The sequence below is a fragment of the Lemur catta genome, chromosome 1, assembly GCF_020740605.2.
Source record: "Lemur catta isolate mLemCat1 chromosome 1, mLemCat1.pri, whole genome shotgun sequence".
Taxonomy (NCBI): domain Eukaryota; kingdom Metazoa; phylum Chordata; class Mammalia; order Primates; family Lemuridae; genus Lemur; species Lemur catta.
Window position 1 is genome coordinate 10,015,297 of NC_059128.1, and position 20,844 is coordinate 10,036,140.

The following is a 20,844-nucleotide window of genomic DNA, read 5'->3' on the forward strand; positions in this document are numbered from 1 at the left end:
ATGCCTATAAAACAGATAACTATAACCTACTATTTCTCACTGGGCAAAAATAAAAAATTAAATGCATATATTATGAAAAACCACATGAATAATTCAGAAATGAGGTGATAAAATTATAGAAAATGTAAACTGAACTACAGTGGTAGAGAAAACTCAGGAACAGATTGGAAGAAATATTTCAGAAAAGAAGACTAAACTAGAAAGAAGAGAGGGGTAAATGAATATAATGGATAACGCCTCAAGAGAAATAAAAGGTTAAAAATTATTAAAATCTTAAAAAGATTTGAAAGAAAGTAATATGGATTTGAGAGTTCCTGAAGAAAAAAACCAAAACAAGAGAAGGATTTTTTTAAAGTTAAAAAAAAAAAAACTTTCCTGAAATTAAAAAATATCATATACCTGACAAAAATCAACCCAGTATAACCAACATTAAGATCTACTGTTGAACTTTAAAGAAAAGGAAAAATCCTTTGGGCATCCAAACAAAATGAGCAAGTTACTTAGTAAGAGAAAGAAAATCAGATTGTCACTAAGATTTTGACAGCAATTAAGATTTTTAAAAAACAAATAATACTATAGGCTGACATTGCTCACTATAAACAGGATATGAAAAAATATAAAGTGAACCTAAACAATCACCATAATTTCTATCAAACATAAAAACTGAATTTAATTTATATAATCAATTTATATCTGACTCTTCTCTTACGCAGGGGGAAAAAATGGATATATTATGGGTAGTTCACTGAGTATTATGAATTAGAAGAGAAAGCAACTGGATTAGCTAGTAGTTCTCACCTGGGAGCAATCCTGCCACACACACATCCCCCTGCTTCAGTGTCTGGAGACATTTCTGATCTCACAACTTGGGAAATGTTACTATACTCTAGTAGGTAGAAACCAGGGATGCTGCTAAACATCCTACAATGCACAGGACAGCTGACTACAACAAAGATGGTCAAATCTCGACAAAATATGCCTAAGAAATCCTGGTTTAGACAAAGCAACTATTAGTTGAGCTATATGAAATTGCCAACATTAGATCATTATTTTTGACCTACAACAATGGTAATTTCATACTTTCAACCTATATGTTGAGCTTAGCAGAAGTATTATATATTAAGTCAGTGACTTCATGTAAATGTATACAAGTAAGCAGTGGTTCTCAAACTTTAGCATTTATCAGAATCACCTTGGAGCACTTGTTAACACTGAGCCCCACTCCCAGAGAGTCTGGTTCAGTTGGTCTTGGTGAGGCCTGTGAATCTGATCTCTAACAAGTTTCCAGGTGATTCTGGGACCAAATATTGAGAGTCACTGCAATAGAGAGAGAGTCAAAAAAAGAAGAAAAGAAGACTGCAGAATCTTAACACTTTTTAGACCACAAGAGTGAAATGAGCCAAGTGCACAGTAACAGTATGGTTGAATAAAGCACAACGTCCATCTGACATCAGACTGCATGTGTTCACTACTTGTGTTAGTCCTGGCAACAAGGCTCTTGCTCATAATGACAATGTTAAAAGTAATATGGCAAAAATAGCAGAGATGGAATAACAGTAAGTCTACTTAAATGTACATCAGAGGAAAGTATGATGAGGCATTTGAGAAAGGGCTGCGTATCAGACAGAAGAGATACAGAGAAGAGTAGACTTGGTTGTGCATTAAAGTGGGAGTTCTTAACTTGCAAGCCTGGGAATGTCTTGGGGCTGTGAACCAGCTGCTATCTCTTGCTGACTTTAGTCACAGTCACTGTAAATAAACCAAGTATGTATGGATCTATGCTACCATCACTAACTGGAAGGAACCAAAAAACAACCAGCATTGAGGGAGTAAACAGTACCAAATTTACTTTATCGCTATTTGATATGGTACATGTTATTTTTAAATAAATGTTTAATCAACATTATCATTTTTGTTTTTCTACAAAATAAGTTTCCCAGACTTCAAAATCTACAATTCAATTGAAAAGTCCAGAACAATCATCATGGTTAAAACTGGAGTTGTTTCTTTTTGCCCCAATTGTGCTATTCTCTGGGACATGCTCCTTGTCTAGGATATTCACTCAGAAACAAAAAGAAAACAAACCATTCCTCTAAAAGTAAAAAGAACTGGGTTAATCATCTAATCTGTACACTAGTGGCTAAAAAGGAAAGAGGAGAAAAAATAAGACTAGTTAAATAAATGAATTTAGGACAGCTGTCTTTTAAATTCTAAATTAATGTTACTAATTATTTTATCCTCACTGGGAGATGCGCCTATTTTAAAAAGCCATTTTTAGTAATATCTTAAACCAATGAAAAACAAGTCAATCCACTCAAGTATTCTTTGCTATAGTGAGGTTGCATAGTGTTCTTTGTTCTCTCAGCTTCTGCCACTGTGATAGTAAACTTCACCATTCAAGCTGGTTTCTGACCTCCTCGAATCCAAGGATGTTTTGCCCAAATTCTACACTGCCCAGTGCCTACCACAGCAGACACAGTCAGGGCTTGATAAATATTTGTTGATTTAAAATGAATATGTCTCCACTTTATATCAGCCCCCTACTCCTATTGTCAAAGGCTGAATCTTATTACCCGGAAACGCTCCACTTACATAATCTCAAACTCTGTGATCTCACTTCTTGGCCATAAACTCTTATCTTTCCATTTTTCTATCATTAAGCCCATTTTTCACCCTCATCACATTTCTAATCTCTTAATTCCTTCTTATTCTCCTTTTTCTAATATTCCTTCTAGTTTCACTTTCTTCCTTGCCAGTCTGAACCTCCCTATCATTTCAATTAGACTCTCACTAATAACCTTACTTCTTCAATTCCCCTGATCCTAGTAACAATGAAATCAAAATAGTGCCTGAAAACTATATGCCACGATTTGTGCTGATAACCACTTTATTTGCATTCATCTTATTTAATGCTCACAATAATCTTATAAAGGTGGGTAGATACTATTATTACTCCCCTGTATAGATGTGGAAATTAGAACTTAGAAAGATAAAGGTAATTGCCCAAAGTTATCCAGCCTGTGCAACTCCAAAACCCATGCTACTAAGCATTACGTGACACTGACTCCCTTACTAACTGTGCATCCAGACAATACCAAACCCAACCATCTGCTGTTTCCATCCCACTCCTGCTCCTAAGTTATGCAGTGCTGCTAGAGAAAATGTATAACTGTGCTGCTTAATGCTTTTAAAAACATGACTTCAAAAAGGAAAAAAGCTGGTCCTCAATGATGCTAAAAACACAAAATGATAACCAATTTGTAGCAATCAACAAAGGGACCAGAAATTCTTAGTATATGATATTGCCTAAAGCACTTTCAAAAATACTATCTTGGGTCTGTCCAAAGGAGGCTATGTGCACTAGTTTATAAAACCTTTGCCCTTCCCCACAAAGAATAAGCCTCATGTTAGAATACATATAGACACTAACAATATTATCTTTCTTTATTCTTGTATCTTGCTTATACCATCTAAGAACTTAAAATCTAATGAGATATATTTTGACTATATAGCAAAAAGTCCTATCTCTTTTCCTAGCCTGGGTACCCTCATAGTTTATTTAGTCCTAAACCAATTGGAAAAGGCAGAGGAGAAGGAACAGATGGCATCCAAAAATGATGACATGACATTGTCAGTCACTACTGTATCTGAGAACTCCAGCTTGGCTACTGTTCAGCTATGTGTAGGGTATTAAATGACTGATATTTATAAAGAGCCAGTGATCCTACTCCTTGCAGCTCTCACTTGAAATCCAAAATATGATATATAACTGTTGACACTTCTTGAATTTATAACAATAAAGCAGATGCCACACAGGCCTTGCTTTGAGTTCACAATGAAAATTAAACTTTGCATAGCTGATATTTATTTATGTACTCAAATTATTAAAGTTTGTTTTAATGAATAGAAAAAAGTAAGTTAAATAATTACCTTAGAAAATTAACCTTCTAAGAAAGATAAAACCTTCTTTAAAAAGAGGACTGATTGACGGACTCAAGAATCTAGAGCAGAAGATACTAAATACCAATCCATAATAACATCAGTAATTTTTCAAATATGGCTCATTTCCATATGTTAGTGCTATGAAATCCAATCCTTAATAATGTTAAATCTTCAAAACATTGCCTTAATTATCTTATTATTATATTAAGAATATATTAATATTCATTGTATTAATGATTATATTAACTATATGGTTAGAGAACTATTCAAACCTGATTATAGTCATCACATGTAGGATCATAGAGAGGGATAAGTTATCTTTTTAATAAGACCAAAGGAAAGGTAAAAGAAAAAGTAACATTTAAGGGCCTACTATGTGCTAGACAAGGCACTTTACATACATTATCACATTAATCTTCACAATACAGGAGCAATATATTTCTACCCTTACTTTACAGTTGAGGAAACTGAGGCCCAGGAAAAAAAAAATGTGACTCACCCAAAGTAATCCAACTAGTCAAGATCAGAGCCAGGATTCCAACCTACGCTTTCTAAGTCCATAACCTATAGCCATCACATCACCTCAGATCATAGTCCCATTATAAGAACTGGATTAACTGTCAGCCTAAAAAGGTCTCTAAACTGACAGTTTTGCAAGAGTCGTGCACATAATTTATTTAATAATATTCATGTTACAATAAATTCTTTACTGATAACATCCACTATGTGTCTTTTACAATCAATACCATGTCAACATAGTATGCAGAAGTTTCATGCTCATCGTGAGCACGTACCACTAGTTTTACAGAGAGCAATGCCTTTTGAATGGCTCTTCAACTTTATATCTCAAAAATTGATACAGCTAGATAGGAATAAGTTCTAGTGTTCTGTAGCACTGAAGGGTGAATATGATTAACAACAATTTAGTGTATTACTTCCAAAAAGCTAGAAGAGGGGATTTTGAATGTTCACCACACAAAGAAATGATAAATGTTCAAGGTGATGGATATGCTAATTACCACCCTAATTTAATCATTATACATTGTATATACAGAAATATCACTCTGTATCCTGTAAATATGTACAATTATTATGTATCAACTAAAAATCAATGAATCAATGAATGAATGGTCCAAAATTTGCCTGAAAAACAAAATTGAGCTCATTTTCACTCTCTCTCTTTATACCCACAGAGGTATAAACAGCCCTCTGACTCCTTAGGCACACATCTTGGAATGATTTCAACCTTCTCTTTCTCCCTCACATTCCAGAGCAAATTTTACAACAGTATAACATGATGAATATGATCCTCAATTGCCCTGGAGTAGAATCAGCTTACCAAGATCCAAGCATACCTGTGGCATTAATAAATCCTTGGTTTTTTTGTACTGTTTATTTTGGATTTTTTTCTACCTTGTAGTTCACTATAAACAAGACTACATTTGATGTTAGTTTTGGTATGTTTTTACTGTATATATAAGGGAGGATAATTATTGTGAAATTTTAATTTCAGTTTCATACATTGATACATGTGCATACCAACATGCATGTGTATATGTGGGTCTCAATTTAAAATGTATTCCTTACATGGTAAGGTCATGGTAAAAAACAAAAACAAAAACAGCTGAAAATCACTGCTCTAAAGTATTTTGCAAAGAATAAAAGGGAAGATTACCAAAGTCTGTCCTAAATATATGAGCTATAGCAGGAATACTGAATGCAAAATATAAGTTCAGAAATAACTACATAAATTTGGAAGATTTCTGGAAACATTGTAAGCTCCTCCCTGTTATTTTTTTAACTAGCCTTTCTATTTTCCCATTAACAAACAGCAGTAAAAATCCTCTAAAAATATTTTTTTAAATATATAGCTATGTTAGGACATAGCAAGGGAAAGGGGCTAGCTAAGAAAACATACTGTCAACCCAGTAAGAGAAAAACTCAGGAGGGAAAATAGAATAGTAACCAACAGCTATAAAAAAGAGATAAAAGCAGACCAAACCCTTGGTACCTACAGGAAGAAGAGGTGATAAATGCTATCACAGGAAGGGGAAGGGACCCACTTACTTAACCTAGAGAAGACAGCTGGGCTAGTATGTTCAATCGTTCAGGAAGTATTTACTCAGGAACTGCTGGGTAGCAGGCATGGTTCTGGATTCTCCAACACAACCTAGTAATGCTTTATGTCTAGCATAGAATTTATTAGACAACAAAGACTGAGTACTTGGAGTACTGAGAAGAAAAAAAAAACAGTATAAAATTGTATAAAATTACTCCCAGGTTTCCCTCCAGTGTGATTTAAAAAGATGATCAGGCTCCAATAACAAGTAGAGGCATATTTAGATAAAAAGTGATGAATTCTGTTTTAGGAACACCGAGTTTGAAAAGCCAGCAAGATACTCTGGTGGAGACATCCTGGTGGAAGCAGCCAACAAGCAGACCTGATCCAAAGTTCAAGAGAAAAGGCCAAGGCTACAGCCACAGATTTTGGAAATCACGTCATGGAGACTATGACTAAAATCTAGAATGGATAATATGACCCAGAAAGAGAGTCCCAAATAATATATTGTGGTGCCTGTCTGCTAATCTGACTGATTATTACTATAAATGGCACATAATCAGAAGAAATGTAATACAAATCAATTATAATATTTAAAAGCCCATCAATCAATCAAAAAAATCAATGTGTAAAATCTGTGTGAAATAACAATTCCTTTTCTCTAATAATAAAGACAGGATAAAATAGAATATAATGGAATGCTGGAGCTAAAGAGGGCCTTAGAAATTCATCTCCTTCATATTGTGACAATGAAGAAACATTTATAGAGATCATGGAACTTGTTCAAAGTCAACCAGCTAGTTATTGTCAAGGTCAAAGCATCATCTCCACAAGGCAAGAATCTGATTTTTAAAAAAACTACTGGTCCTATAAGATCTCTTATGGGTTCCTAAATAAACTATTCATTTAAATTAATTTCATACATATATATTTTCTTAATTTTTTTATATTTTCTTCTTTAAGAGAAAAAAAAAGTCAATTTTTTCCTGATGTCTCTTATTAGTAATTGCTTCAAACATTATCATTCCTTTCAGCAATATATGAATTACCAGTCTTCTAGTTATCCTAAAAGAAAAAAATTTTTTTCAGCTTTATTGAGGTATAATTGACAAATAAAATTTGTATATATTCAAAATGCAGAACATGGTGGGAGATTTTTTTGCCATTTATATTATAAATTGACAAATTATAATTGTATATATTTATGGGGTACAAAGTGATCATGATGTTTTGATACACATATACATTGTGAAATGATTACTATAACCAAGCTAATTAACATATCCATCACCTCACATACTTACTTTTTTTGTGGTGAGACTAAAGATATACTCTCAGCAAATTTCAAGTATACAAATGTCTAAGGAAATATAATTACAAGAGATAAACCAATAAAATCTACACTGTCTTGGAACGTTAAGAAATAATTTTCCTGGAGAAAAAGAAAGGAAGCTACATCTATTTATCCACTAGTATACCAAAAGAAGAAATAAATGTTTTCCAAAGTAAAAACACCAGAATTTTGATCTCCCACCACCACCAGCAGCTTTTTGCTTATCAAGTATTGGATTAAATGCTTGACTAAATGTTTATTTTTTAATGTGTATATCAAAAAAACTACAGATATCTTGCAAATGTTCCTATTTTGTAAAAGAAAGACTTAATATGCTTAAATATCAGAGATGAGGAACAGGAAAAATTTCAGATACTCTCAGGTTTTTAATCTGTGACAGTAAGTAGATGCTGGTGTCATTACCTGAGATAACCAGGCAACCCACATTTGAGTAAAGATATGAAGGAAATGATGAAGCTGGCAATACAGATATCTGAGGGAAAAATATTAAAAGCAGAGAGAACATCAAGTGCAAACGCCATGAGGTAAGTGTGAACTTGGTGTATTTAAGGAATAGCAAGGATGGCTGGAGTATATACCATAATAAGGGAACAGCAGGAAATGAAATCAGAGCTGTAATGAAGGAGTAGGTCACAGAAATCAAAGTACATTCTCAGACCTTAATGGAACTAAACTAAAAATCAACAACAAAAAGATATCTAGAAAGTCCTCATATATTTGGAAATTAAACACACGTCTAAATGACCCATGAGTCAAAGAAGTCTCAAGGGAAATAAAAAAAAAATTTCAACTAAATGAAAACGAAGATACAACATATCAAAATTTGTGGGATACAGCTAAAGCAGTATGAGAGCAAATTTATAGCATTCAATGAATATATCAGACTAGAAGAAAGAACTAAAATCAGTACTCTAAGCTTCCACCTTAAGAAACTAGAGAAAGAAAACTAAATGCAAATTGAGTAAGAGGAAGGAAATAATACAGACTAGAACAAAAATCAATGAAACTGAAAATAGAAAATCATTACAGAAAATTAATAAAATCAAAAGCTGATTTTTTGAAAGATCAATAAAACTGAAAAGCCTCTGGCTATGCTTACCAAGAAAAAATTTGAGAAGACACAATTTTCTAATATAAGGAACCAAAAAGAAGACATCACTACTGATCGCACAAACATTTAAGAATAATATAAGAATACTAGTGTAGCATAAGTCAATGCCCATAAATTTGATAACTTAGATGAAATACAGTAAGTACTTGAAAGACAAACTACCAAAACCCAACCAAGAAGAAATAGCCTTAATAGCCCTACATTTATTAAAGAAAATGAATTTTTCATTAAAAACCTTCCAAAAAAGAACATTCCAGCCCCAGAGGTTTAATTGATGAATTCTACCTCACATTTAAGGAAGGAATAATACCATTTCTATACAACCTCTTCCAGAACATATGAAACTACTTTTCAAGTCATTTTATGAGCATTACCCAAAAATCAGAAGTAGACAAAGACATAACAAGAAAACTATAGACCAAAATCTCTCATTAACATAGCTGAAAAAAATCCTCAACAAAATATTAGCAAATAGAGTCCAGAAACATATAAAAAGACTAATACATCATGACTAACTAGGATTCACTCCAAGAATGCAAGGTTAGTCCATCATTCAAAAATTGATCTGTATAATTCATTATATTAAAAGACTAAATAAGAAAAGCTATATATCATATAATATCAATAGATTCAGAAAAATATTCAACAAGATTCAAAATTCTTTCATAATAAAAATTATCAGCAAATTAGAAATAGAGAAAACTTAATGGTATCTATAAAAATCTACAGCCACAGCATACTTAATGGTGAGAGACTGAAGATCAGGAAAGGCTGGGAAGTCCTCTCTCATCACTTCTATAATGGAGAAACCTCGTAGATACTACCTTAGATCAAGATTAGCACTACAGGAGATGAATCATGTTTTTAGCATGCACCTCCTCATATGATGGGATAAGAAAGGCACTTCACTTCTATAGTACTTTTCCCAAAAGCCCATAACCCCAATTTAGTAAAAAGAAAAACATCAGACAAACCCAAGTTGAGGGACATTCTACGAAATACCTATCAAGATCATGAAAACCAAGGAAAGATTAAGAAAGTGTCACAGCCAAGAGAAGACTAAGGAAGCATGACAACTAAATACAACATGGTATCCTGGATTAGATCCTGAAACAGAAATATAAGGATTTTAGTGAAAAAACTGATGAAATCCAAATAAAGTCTGCAGTTTAGTTTATAGTGATATTATCAATGTTAATTTCCTAGTTTTGACAAATGTACCATGGTTATGTAAGATGTTAGCTTTAGGGGAAACTGGTGAAAGATACACAGGAATTTTCTGTACTATCTTGGCAACTTTTCTGAAAATCTAAAATTATTCCAAAATAAAAATTGTATTTAAAAAAAAGTAAAAGGACAGAAAAAGTTATACTGTGTAAACACTAACCAAAAGAAAGCTGGAGTGACCACACTAATGTTAGATAAAGTAGGTTTCAAAAAAAGAATATTTCAAGGGATAAACATTATATAATGATAAAGGGTCAATTCACCAAGAAAACAACAATCCTAACTGTATACACACTTAAGTACAGAGTTTCAAAATACTATAATTCTTGAGGTATTTTATGTACTAGTAAAAAATGATTTGAAAGGAGGAATAGACAAATCCACAATTATAGGTGGAGACTTCAATACTCTATAATCAATAAAACAAGTTATAAACACAATAAAATATCACTACACACCACTAGAATGGATTAAAATTAAAAAGACTGATCATACCAAGTGTTCTTGAGTATACGGAGCAACTCAAACTCTCATATACCTCATATACTGCTGGCAGAAATGTAAAATGTTACAATCACTTTAGAAACAGTTTAGCAGTTTCTTAAAGAAGTAAACATACACCTACTACATGACCCAGCCTTTCCACTCCTAAATGTTTACCAGAGAGGAAGGAAAGCACATATTCACATAAAGATTTGTAAATGAATGTTTCTAGACACTAAGTTTGTAATAGCAAAAAAATGGAATTTACCCAAATGTCCATCAACTGATGAATGGATAAACAAAATGTGTTATAACCATAAAATGGAATGATTATCTATAATAAAACAGTACACTATTGATAAATGCAACACCACAGATGAACTTCAAAATAATTATGTTGAATGAAAGAAGCCAGATAAAAGAGTAGACACTGTATGAACCATTTCTATAAAATTCTAGAAAGTACAAACTAATCTATACTAACAGAAAGCAGATCAGTGATTGCCTGAAATGGGAGGGATTCAGGGGAGGGAGAGAGGGATGACAAGGGAACACAAAGTAATTTTTAAGGGTGATGAATATGTTCATTATCTGAATTGTGATGATGGTTTTACAGGTGTATATGTAAGTCAAACTCATCAAGTTGCATAGCTTACATATGTGCAATTGTTGGATGTCAATTATACCTCAATAAAAGCTGAAAAAAATTTAAAAAATATATGTACCATATGACCGAGAATTCTTAGCCATTTATCCAAGAGATATAAAAACATATGTCTACGTTCCATAACAGGCAAAATTATTCTATAGTGACAAAAAGATCAACAGTTCCCTAGGGTCAGGGTGGGGAGTTAATTGCAAAAGGACACCAGTGACTTTTTGGGAGTGACAAAAATGTTCCCTATTTCGTGCTGGTTATATAGACATGTTCATTTGTCAAAACTCGAACTATATACTTATTTTATTTAAATTATACCTCAATACAGTTATTTTCCAAAAATGGGGGGGAGGGGTGAAGGGTTTTGGTGGCCCAATCTAGAAAACTAATCTGGAGAGAAAATTTTAGACTCCGGCTCAGAAAAGATAAGCAACTTACCCATAGTCTCTCAGTAAGAAAATGAGCAAGACTCAGCCTCAATGAATAAATCTGGATCTGTCTTAATGTAGAGTATTTCCAACACAACATACTGATTCTCAATGCCCAACATACTTGCTAATTGGGATGACCTCTATTATGAATACATTGAAATTTAAGAAAAATGCATTTGTTTCCTTAAACAACAACTTTCTTGAATCTTTCAAGTATCTGCTGGTACAATGCCATTAATTCCCCAGGAGATGCCTAGCAAATAAGTACTTAATAAATATTTTGTATGTTTTAACCCGAATTCATATGATTTATTATAAAGCAACTATTAATACTATTATTAACATCTGATTGGAAGGAAAATTAAATTATAAAGCACATCCATACACAAGGATATAATAGATTTTGCAATTATTTCTAACATGATCACCATATACCAGTATAAGCCAAAAGTGGTGACTATGAAGAACTAAGTCTGAACACGTTCTCTGTTTCCTACATTCGATGGCCAACATGATCAATGAAAGATACGTAAAATAACCAAAATATCCAAGTTGAAAGTTGTACAGATTTAAAAGATCATTGGACTTTATTCCATGGTTTAATTCTCTGCATGTAACCCTAATTTTAAGAAAGCTATATAAATTTTACCACTTGGTATAGTCAGCACTTTAATTCTTAATGCAAATACTAAGAAACCACTGTGCAGTTCAACTTAACAAGACTGGAAGCCAAACAACAGAATTCTCACTTTTTATAGGGAACTAATTAGGTATGATTCAGGACAAAACCCAATCTTCCTATGTCTCACTTAGCTACTTCCCAAGAGTGTTGATATGGGTTAATTGTTCATGAAAACAAATATATATACAATATACATAAATGTATAATATATACACATACATTATATTATGATCGCATTGTAGTTACATAACTTAACCCATTCAAATGTGTAAAATCATTCATTTTAATATTACTGTATTGATATATTTTCTTATATTTTATAGATTCACTTTAATATATTTTATTATTTTATATTATGAAATATTATTTTATCATAGAAATTTATAAGTATTTTAAGTAAACAAGATGAAAACTTTGCTCAACTTTCTCATAACTGCATGTTATTAAGTTCCAGGTCTTTTCAATGACACTATATGGGTCACTTATATGTTGATGAAAATAGTTTACTTTTTATTTTTAAGCTTTTCCTACAGATCCCATGAGAGCATTTTCTGCTTTCTACTGATATCACAGAGAGAGCCTTCTGAAGCTTCAGTAAGTAGGAAAAAAGAAACAGATGCCTCCCATGGTTGTTCTCATTACAAATGATAAAGAAATGGAGATGGGAAATAATCTTCAAACCCCTTATAGTCAGAGACCTAGTACTTTTCCAAAACAGAGAATTCAGGGTTTGCCAATGACTTAAGTAATTTGGCCTTAGCAATAATGGAAGCTATACAGCTGGAATCCATTATATACTACTCTTAATACATTAAACAGTGATCCCTCTGTCCTAAAAAAAAATGAAAATGAAGATTGCAGAATTTCTATGTGGAAAGGCAAGTCATTTGTACATTATCTTCACAGAGGATGACAACCTGGGCAATTTTTAAAAATTGGGACCTCCTGGAATCATTAGAAGTACAGGGACTGGGGGTGATCCTCCCAAAACATCCACTTTGTTTCTCTTTTTTAAAGAAAAAATAATACACAAAATACCTCATCTCCTAAAAGACAGCCTCATATACAAGAGTCTTCTAACCAATACTCTAGCCCTATAAACATTTATCGTAAAAACCTGTAACTCCCTTCTTGTATGGAAAGAAAAAAAGTTAGGTGATATAAGTAAATCATGCACAGAAAAACAGAAACATCTAAAGGCTACTAACTATATAGCTCATTACTGAGATGCTAGAAATTATGTGCTAAAAAGTTTATCACTTTTGTTTTCTTAAAAATATAGGCTTGGACCATTTATACATTACTGGCAGAAGTATAAATTAGTAAAAGCACTTTGGAAAACTGTTTAGCAGTATCTTTTAAGCTGGATATGGGCATATGCCATGACTAATCATTCTACTTCTATGAAGATACCTAAAACAAATGCATACAGATATTTACCAAGAAACTCGTAAATGAATGTTTGTAACAGTATTATTCTTAAGCCAAAAACTGGAAACAAGCCAAATGTCCATCAGCAGTAGAATGAATAAATTGTGGTATATTCATATAATGGAATACTATACAGCAATGAAAGTGAACAATTACTGCTCCATGCAACAATATGGATAAATCTCTTTTTAAATGGTAAGAAAAGAAGCTAGGCAAAAAAGTGCATACTATGGTTGCTACTGTATAAAAATAAGTTCAAAATCAGGCAAACCAACCCATGGTGTTAGAAGTCAGGAGAGTAGTTATCCTTTGCATGGAGGCCCAGTACTAAAAGGCAGAAGGCATCAAAAATAGAAATCAATAGTGAAAGTAAAAGAAAAGTGAGGAAATAGGTCTTAAAAATAAGGGTCTACAAAGGAGTTTTTCACACAATTATTCACTTTTGGATAGCAAAGAGGATAGGTATTTTGAAAGAACGATCAAAAGACAGCTGGGTAGCAAAGCTACCCACTGGAGTTCTCCCTACTGCCTCACTGCAGCCCCATTCTAGTCCTGACCACAAGATGAGAGATGCCAGAGTTCTCGTATGTGATTAGCCATAGCCCCAGTTCACACTTCTGTTTACTTCCACTGATTTGGCTGCAGAAATCTCACTGTTACACCACTAGGGGGAGCACTTACTCTTTAAAAAAAACAAAATGGGAAGGGAAAGAAAAAGGGAAAAAGCTCCTGATTAAAGATGCACTCTATGGCCAGGCACAGTGGCAAGTGCCCGTGGTAATCCCAGCTACTCAGGAAGCTGAGGCAGGAGGATTGCTTGAGCCAAGGTTGTAGTGCACCATAATTGCACCTGTGAATAGCCACTGCATTCCAGCTTGGGCAACATAGTGAGACCCCGTCTCCAAAAGAAAAAAAAAAAAAAAAAAAAGGTGCACTTTATTTGACTGTCCGGGGAAGACAAAGTGCAAAATGTTTTAAAACTCACAGCACAAGGTGCAAAATATTTTAAAAGTCACAAGTGACTTTAAAAGTAAGCAACATCCCACCTCTGGGAAAGGAGACAGAAGGAAATTAACATTAAAAGGGTACCTATTATGTGCCAAGTGCTCCACACATAATATAACCACTCTGTCCCACTGCTTCACTTGACCAGCCTTTAAAAAAGTAAAAGAAAAAAAAAATAACCACTCTGGGAAATAGGAAATATATTTCCATTTTAGAGATGAGAAAACCAGGGCTTGAAAACCATAAGTAACTTGTCCATGGTCACACAGATAATAAATTGTAGAACTGGATATAGCCCAAGTCTATCTGATCCTATTACCCGCTATGCAAAAATATTAGAAGTTGCATTCTGATCACCTTAAATATGCTAAATTCTGTTAAGCAGTATGTATTTATATCACAACAAAGAACAAGAAAGAACAAAAAAAAATTATATACAAACACACATAAGTTAGGGAATGTCAAGTAGTAATGAATTGCCAACTGAGGGATGCAGCCACTAAGTTATCTGGGAATTCAGAGAAGCCTGGGCTCCATGTGGTTTCAGCAGTTATGGAAGGCCTTATGAAAGATGCAAGATTACAGCTGGATCCTGGAGATGGTAAATGTTGGATAGCTGTATAATGAAAGAGTATTCCAAAATTAGCTGGGCATGGTGGTGCATGCCTGTAGTCCCAGCTATTTGGGAAGCTGAGGCGGGAAGATTGCTTGAGCCCAGGAGTTCAAGGCTGCAGTGAGCCATGATCATGCCACTGCACTCCAGCCTGGGTAATAGCACAAGACTCATGTCTCTAAAAAAAAAAAAAAAAGGGTATTATTCCAGAATGGGGAAAAGCAGAGTTAAGGATGAACACAATGTGTCTGAATAACAGTGAAGAAGCCAGCATAACTGCTTCGAAAAGTGAAGGATTAAGTGGAAACAACTCAAAATGTCCATCAACTGATGAATGGATAAACAAAATGTGTTATATCCCCACAATGGAACACTATTCTGCAATAAAAAGGAATAAAATACTGATACATGCTACAACATGGATGAGCCTTGAAAACTTTATGCTAAGTGAAAGAAGCCAATCACTATATATGGCTATATATTGTACGATTCCATTTATAGGCATGTCCAGAATAGGCAAATCCATAGAGCTGGAAAGCAGATGAGTGATTCCCAAAAGCTGAGAGGGTTAGGAAGCGAGGAGTAATTGCTAATAGTACAGGATTTCTTTTGGGGGTGAAGAAATGTTCTAAAATTGACTGTGGTGATGGTTGCATAATTCTGTGAATATACTAAAACCTACTGAAAAGTATGCTACAAATGGATGAACTACATGGAATATGAATTCTATCCCAGTAAGGCTGTTAATAAAAAATGAGGGACTGGTGGGACATCACATTGCACAGCTAAAATGGAGTCACTTATGGAGTATTCTAAATTACAGGCTTGACTGGACTTTATCTGGTAGAAAATTAGAGGTATAAGAGAAAAGATTTACTTAAGGAAAACACAGTATACATACTTAGGACTCTTTTATAGTAATATTATTCACGTTTTAAGTACATTCCTAAAATATATGCCAACATCACAAAGAGGGGCAAGAACAGGAAAAAGATGCTGTGATATGATTTTGATTGAGACACAAGCTGTGACTATTAGGAAAGTTGTTTTGCTCCAGTGCTAAATGCCACAGATGGGTATATCAGCATCATATTTATGCAAAACCACAAATTCATCTGTGTCAAATCTTTTAATATAGTAATATTCTAAACTTTAATGAAAATAACATTTATAACTGACTTGTCAGTGTAGTTTGTTTTTCACTGGATGACTCTACATAATGCTTTATTTAGATACTGGATTCAATTTAATGCCATCAGAACCTTCACTAATATAAAGTAGTTTCCTACTGATACACACATTTGACTCTGAATTCCAATTTAACATAATATTCCAAAATAGTTTTAATACATAAAATAAGAGAGCTAAAGAAACAAATCTAACACACAAAAGCAAAGCAAAATATATATGTATATATGAATATTAAATATCCAATACAGAGGAAAAGGTAAGGCACTCAAAAATAAACCTGAATATCATTGACAGTGGGGGGAAAAGGGACTCAGTATTAAGTTCTATAGCACTAGAAAGTACGAGTGAAAAAAAGGAATAAATTACATTTAAAATAGAAGGCTCAATACATGAGAGCAGATGAGGAGGCTTTAACAGAGGCAAAATTTGGAACGCGTTTATGAGATAATCCTACCCCCTCCCCTGAATCCCAGGGAAGAAAGAATCTTTCAGGCAATCTTGGCATAATCCCTTCATTAGTTGGTTTAAAGTGAAATCCCACTTTCCCCCAGGAGGTGGTGAGATGGTAGGAATACAAAAGAAGAATTCAGCTGGAGAACCCATACACAACCAAACTAGTGTTCCCCTTTTGAGTCACCTTGCAAACTTCCTTCAAGGTAGGTGAGCCACAAGAAACTAAAGGAGATGTCGGATCTCTCTTAAAACTCTCCTAAGAATGAGATGGCCCATCTGTCTCTATAAGGGCTTTGTAAGTTCCAGAACTAAGTGAAACTTATGTTCTGTGTCTGAGAAATAAAGACAACTTAGACAACCTGGTTTGCTAACAAACAATAAAAACAAATGGAAAACAAATAAGCTTTCCTAAAAAAGAAAACTTATCACTGATATCTAGAATAAGGTGTCTGCTATCACAAGTAAGTAGAGCAAGATTCTCCATTTCCTAATTCTAAGCCAGTGTTTATACTAAAGAAAAGAATTCAGTAGAATAGGAGCTTATTTCAAATCATTAACTGCTGTATGTTAAAAGAAATTTATCCAAACGTTTATCAACTGTTTACCCACTTCGAGCAAAAGAACTGTGGGAAAAGGCAAATGCTGACAACTATTGTTTACCAAAATAAACATGTTAATTATCAAGGAATAAAATGGGTTAAAAGTTGGATTATTCTCTAAGTAAACACCAAAAACATATACTGTTCATTCATACACAAATAAAAGTTTTCTTTTAAATAAATAGGTAGAAACGATGACAGCAAACCACAGATGACCAAAAGGGGGAAAAACAACATCAACATAAAGTCTAAGATGCAGAAACATTTTTAAATGATAGAATTATCAGAGGGAATGGTCTAAATGGTAAGCATGCTGGTACTCTGACTAAAGTAAGAACAGAAATTCAAGACTCCACTATTAGGCTAAAGAATAATTAAGGAAATAGAAGTCCTAGAGAGGAAATTTTTTTCATAGGATCATTCAGTGAATAACATAGGACTGAAAACAAGAAAAGAGAACAAGAAACTTGCCAGTACCTGAAACTGGCACTGAGCTAAGGAAACAAGGATGACAAATATCCTAGGAAGTAAATAAATAAAACAAGTTTTCAAAATCTGATTCTAAAAAACAAAAACAGAAGTGAAGACTAAATTGTCAAAGGGGAAAAAATGTTGTGTAAGTTAAGGAAAAATTTTAAAGTAAATATACACAAATGCCTTAGGAAATTTTCTGTTTCTAAAGTATTTTCATCAATATGTTCATTAATATTCACTGTACTCACTTTTAAGATGTTAAATCTACAATCAATTTTTTAAATAGTTCAAAAAAATCTTGTAAATATTTACAATAACCATTTGCCTTAAGCAATTCTGTAGAGCCTGTGAGATGGTTTGAAACTTAAATGAGAGCAGGCTCAATTAAATTTAAAAAACCTCTCAGGCAAATTTATAAAGCTCACGTAACAAAAGTAACATAAATAGGATATACTAAACAGCAAATTGAACTATCATATTTGTGGATTTTTTCTATGTAGTAAATACCATATAAAGTTGATCCTCTACAATTAACTTAAAATTAATCACAGGATACTGTGACTATTAATACATATATACATACACACACACCTTTTACCTTTAATACCTTAAGGTTGTTTCCCCAGCATTTTCTGCCCCAAGAAATGCTAAACTTACTAAATCTTATGTGAGAAAAACCAAAGCCAGGAAAGAAAAAGAGGATGATGTTCAACTCAAAGCATTAGTTGTTCTGCTCCTCCTCCTCCAAACAATATTCTATAAGTTAGGTATCTTACTTGATTACAGTTCTTAAATTCTTAAGTCCACACCCAAATCTAATTTATAACAGAATTAAGTGCTATGCAGGTGAAAGTACTCCATTCAAATGGTTAAGTAAATGTGAGCATAACTAACATATCAGAAAACATGCATCCATGCTGTCACGGGGGGCAGGGGAGCAATGTCACAGAAAGACTAGGAAATACCTGAGCAGATAGACAGCTCTTTCAATATCACTGAGGCCTTCATCGACTGTCAATCTTTCTATTTCTTCTGGTGTCTGTCAAATGTAAAATACAAATTATGCACACAAACATCAAGTCAGTCTTATGTGCCCCACCCGACCCCCACCCTCTGCGAGTATAGACTAATGAAAAAGTTTCACCCTTAAGCATTAACAATGAAAACTAATCAAGGATCTGAGGATACTAGGCTACATCAACCACAGATATTTCCAATTGGGTGGTTGAGTTTTGGGGGTATTTTTTGGTTTTTGTTCTTACTCTTCTAGATTATAGATTGTAGCTTGAGAATCACATCGTGGCTTCAGAACCTTGCTGAAACCAATTTCATATGCATGTATAAAATAAATATTTATATATGTATGTTGTGTGTATATATATGTATATACATACACACACACACACTTTTTACCTTTAATACCTCAAGGTTATTTCCCCAGCATTTTCCACCCCAAGAAATGTTACAAAGGGGATGGATGAAGGCTGCAACCGAGTGGGAACGCAAAGGACAAGATCTGGAGTGGGGGAGGGAAGGGAATCAAAGACTGGAGATACTGCGGCAGGTGGGAGAGAGAAGAGCTAAAGCAGCTGTTAAGAGGACGGCCAGGGAAAGGGGGGGTTCGTAAACTAGCTTTGCCAGCGGTGAGAGCTGGAGCCTCTGAAAGGAAGATGACTCTGCGGGGTGGGGGAGAGGGTGGGGGTGGGGGGGAACAAGCTGAAGGTTGACTCCCTCAATGGGGCTGGGGAGCAGGGTCCCACCTAGAGTCCTGGAGGGGCTGGGAGGAAAGGGTGTGCGGGGACTTAGGATGAGAACGAAGGGTCGACAGGGCTTTGAAGACGGGGACCAGGATGAATCTGAGAATGGGTGCTGGTTGGGAAGCGAAGGGAGGCCAGGCTGCCTCGGGGGCAGAGGGACCCAAGCTCGATCTGATGGGGGGCTGGGGGGTGAGGATGGGACCTGGGGTGGTCCCAGGGAGAGGTGGGGAGAGGAGTGGGGACTGTGTGGCGCGAGGGGTGGGCCCGGGGCCAGAACCCAGACACCATCAGGGGACCAGGGCTGGCGGAACCCAGGAGAGGACCGGAGCGAAGCGGGCTGTGACTGCGAGGGGCAGCCCTTGCAGGGGGCGGGAGGACGCGGCCGCAACTGAGGGGTCGCGGCTGCCTGAGGGGGTAGGTCGCTGGCGCTGCCCCATGACAGGGGCTCGGCCGTTCCTGGGGTTGGGGGGGGCGGCTAGGACGCCTCAGGAGGGTCAGGGGCCGCGGGGCTGGCTACGGGTCAGGGAATGGGTCAGGGACAGTCCTTCAGGGTTGGGGATCCAGACTGGGAGAACTGGGGCTGAGCTGAAGAAGGGGCCCCGGGAGGAGCCGGTTCTGGGTGACACCGCGACCGGGGTCTGGAGGAGGACGGAGGGGCCGGTCCGACTCTGAGAGGGTCCCGGGTCGCCACGGGGAGGAGACGGTGGCGGAGTGGGCGGGGGTCGGCGCCCGGCTGAGCGCGGCCAGCGGGCCGGGCGCCCTGTGGGCAATTTCTCTCCCCGGGGCGCACCTTGAGGCTCCGGCGGACCGGCCTCTCGATGATGGTGAGCTCCTGCAGGTCCTCCATGTAGCCGAACAGGCTGTTCTGACTGAAATCCATCGCAGCGGCTGGCGGCGGCGGATGCATGGACCGCCGGGCGCCCTCGCTGCCCGGGCCGGAGAGGCCCCGCGATGCCTGACGCGCGCAGCCCCGCGGCCGCCCACCAGCAGGACTTTCTCCCGCTCTCGCCCGCGGGAGCCCAGCGAGAAGCGGGCGGTCCGCGGGAGGAGGAGCACGGCCCTTTGAGGGGGCAGGACGGGCGGGCGGCGGGGGCGGGGCCGGGGGCGGGGGAGCCGCGGCAGAGCCCGCCTCGGCCCCGCCCCCTCCCGGGAGCCGCGCGCACGCGGCCGGACGCAACCGCCGCGCAACGACGCAGCGCCCCTATCGCCCCTCTGCGCCCGCTCCTCTGCCCTCCTCTCCCCTCGCCCCGCCCCCAAGCGAGAGCGCCCCACCCCGCGGCGCGTGCGCAGAGCCTTCCACCCACAGCTAGCGGAGGCGGAGGGGCGGGGGCGGAGGGGCGGGGGCGGGGCGGGGGTGGGGCCGGGGGCGGAGAG

The 20,844-nt window shown here is 36.5% G+C and overlaps 1 protein-coding gene across 2 annotated transcripts in view; it reads right to left on the reverse strand.

The window, feature by feature from the left end:
- Window positions 1-20,525, reverse strand: part of LOC123645025 (serine/threonine-protein phosphatase 4 regulatory subunit 4-like) — a 43,933-nt gene extending 23,408 nt beyond the window's left edge. For both annotated transcript variants that reach the window (XM_045561522.1, XM_045561528.1), the window contains exons 1-2: window positions 20,261-20,525; window positions 18,679-18,752 (exon numbers count right to left, since the gene is read on the reverse strand). In XM_045561522.1, the coding sequence (XP_045417478.1) occupies window positions 18,679-18,752; window positions 20,261-20,377 (191 nt within the window). In that variant the 5' untranslated portion in view covers window positions 20,378-20,525. The remainder of the gene's footprint in view (window positions 1-18,678; window positions 18,753-20,260) is intronic.
- Between the last annotated feature and the right edge of the window lie 319 nt (window positions 20,526-20,844).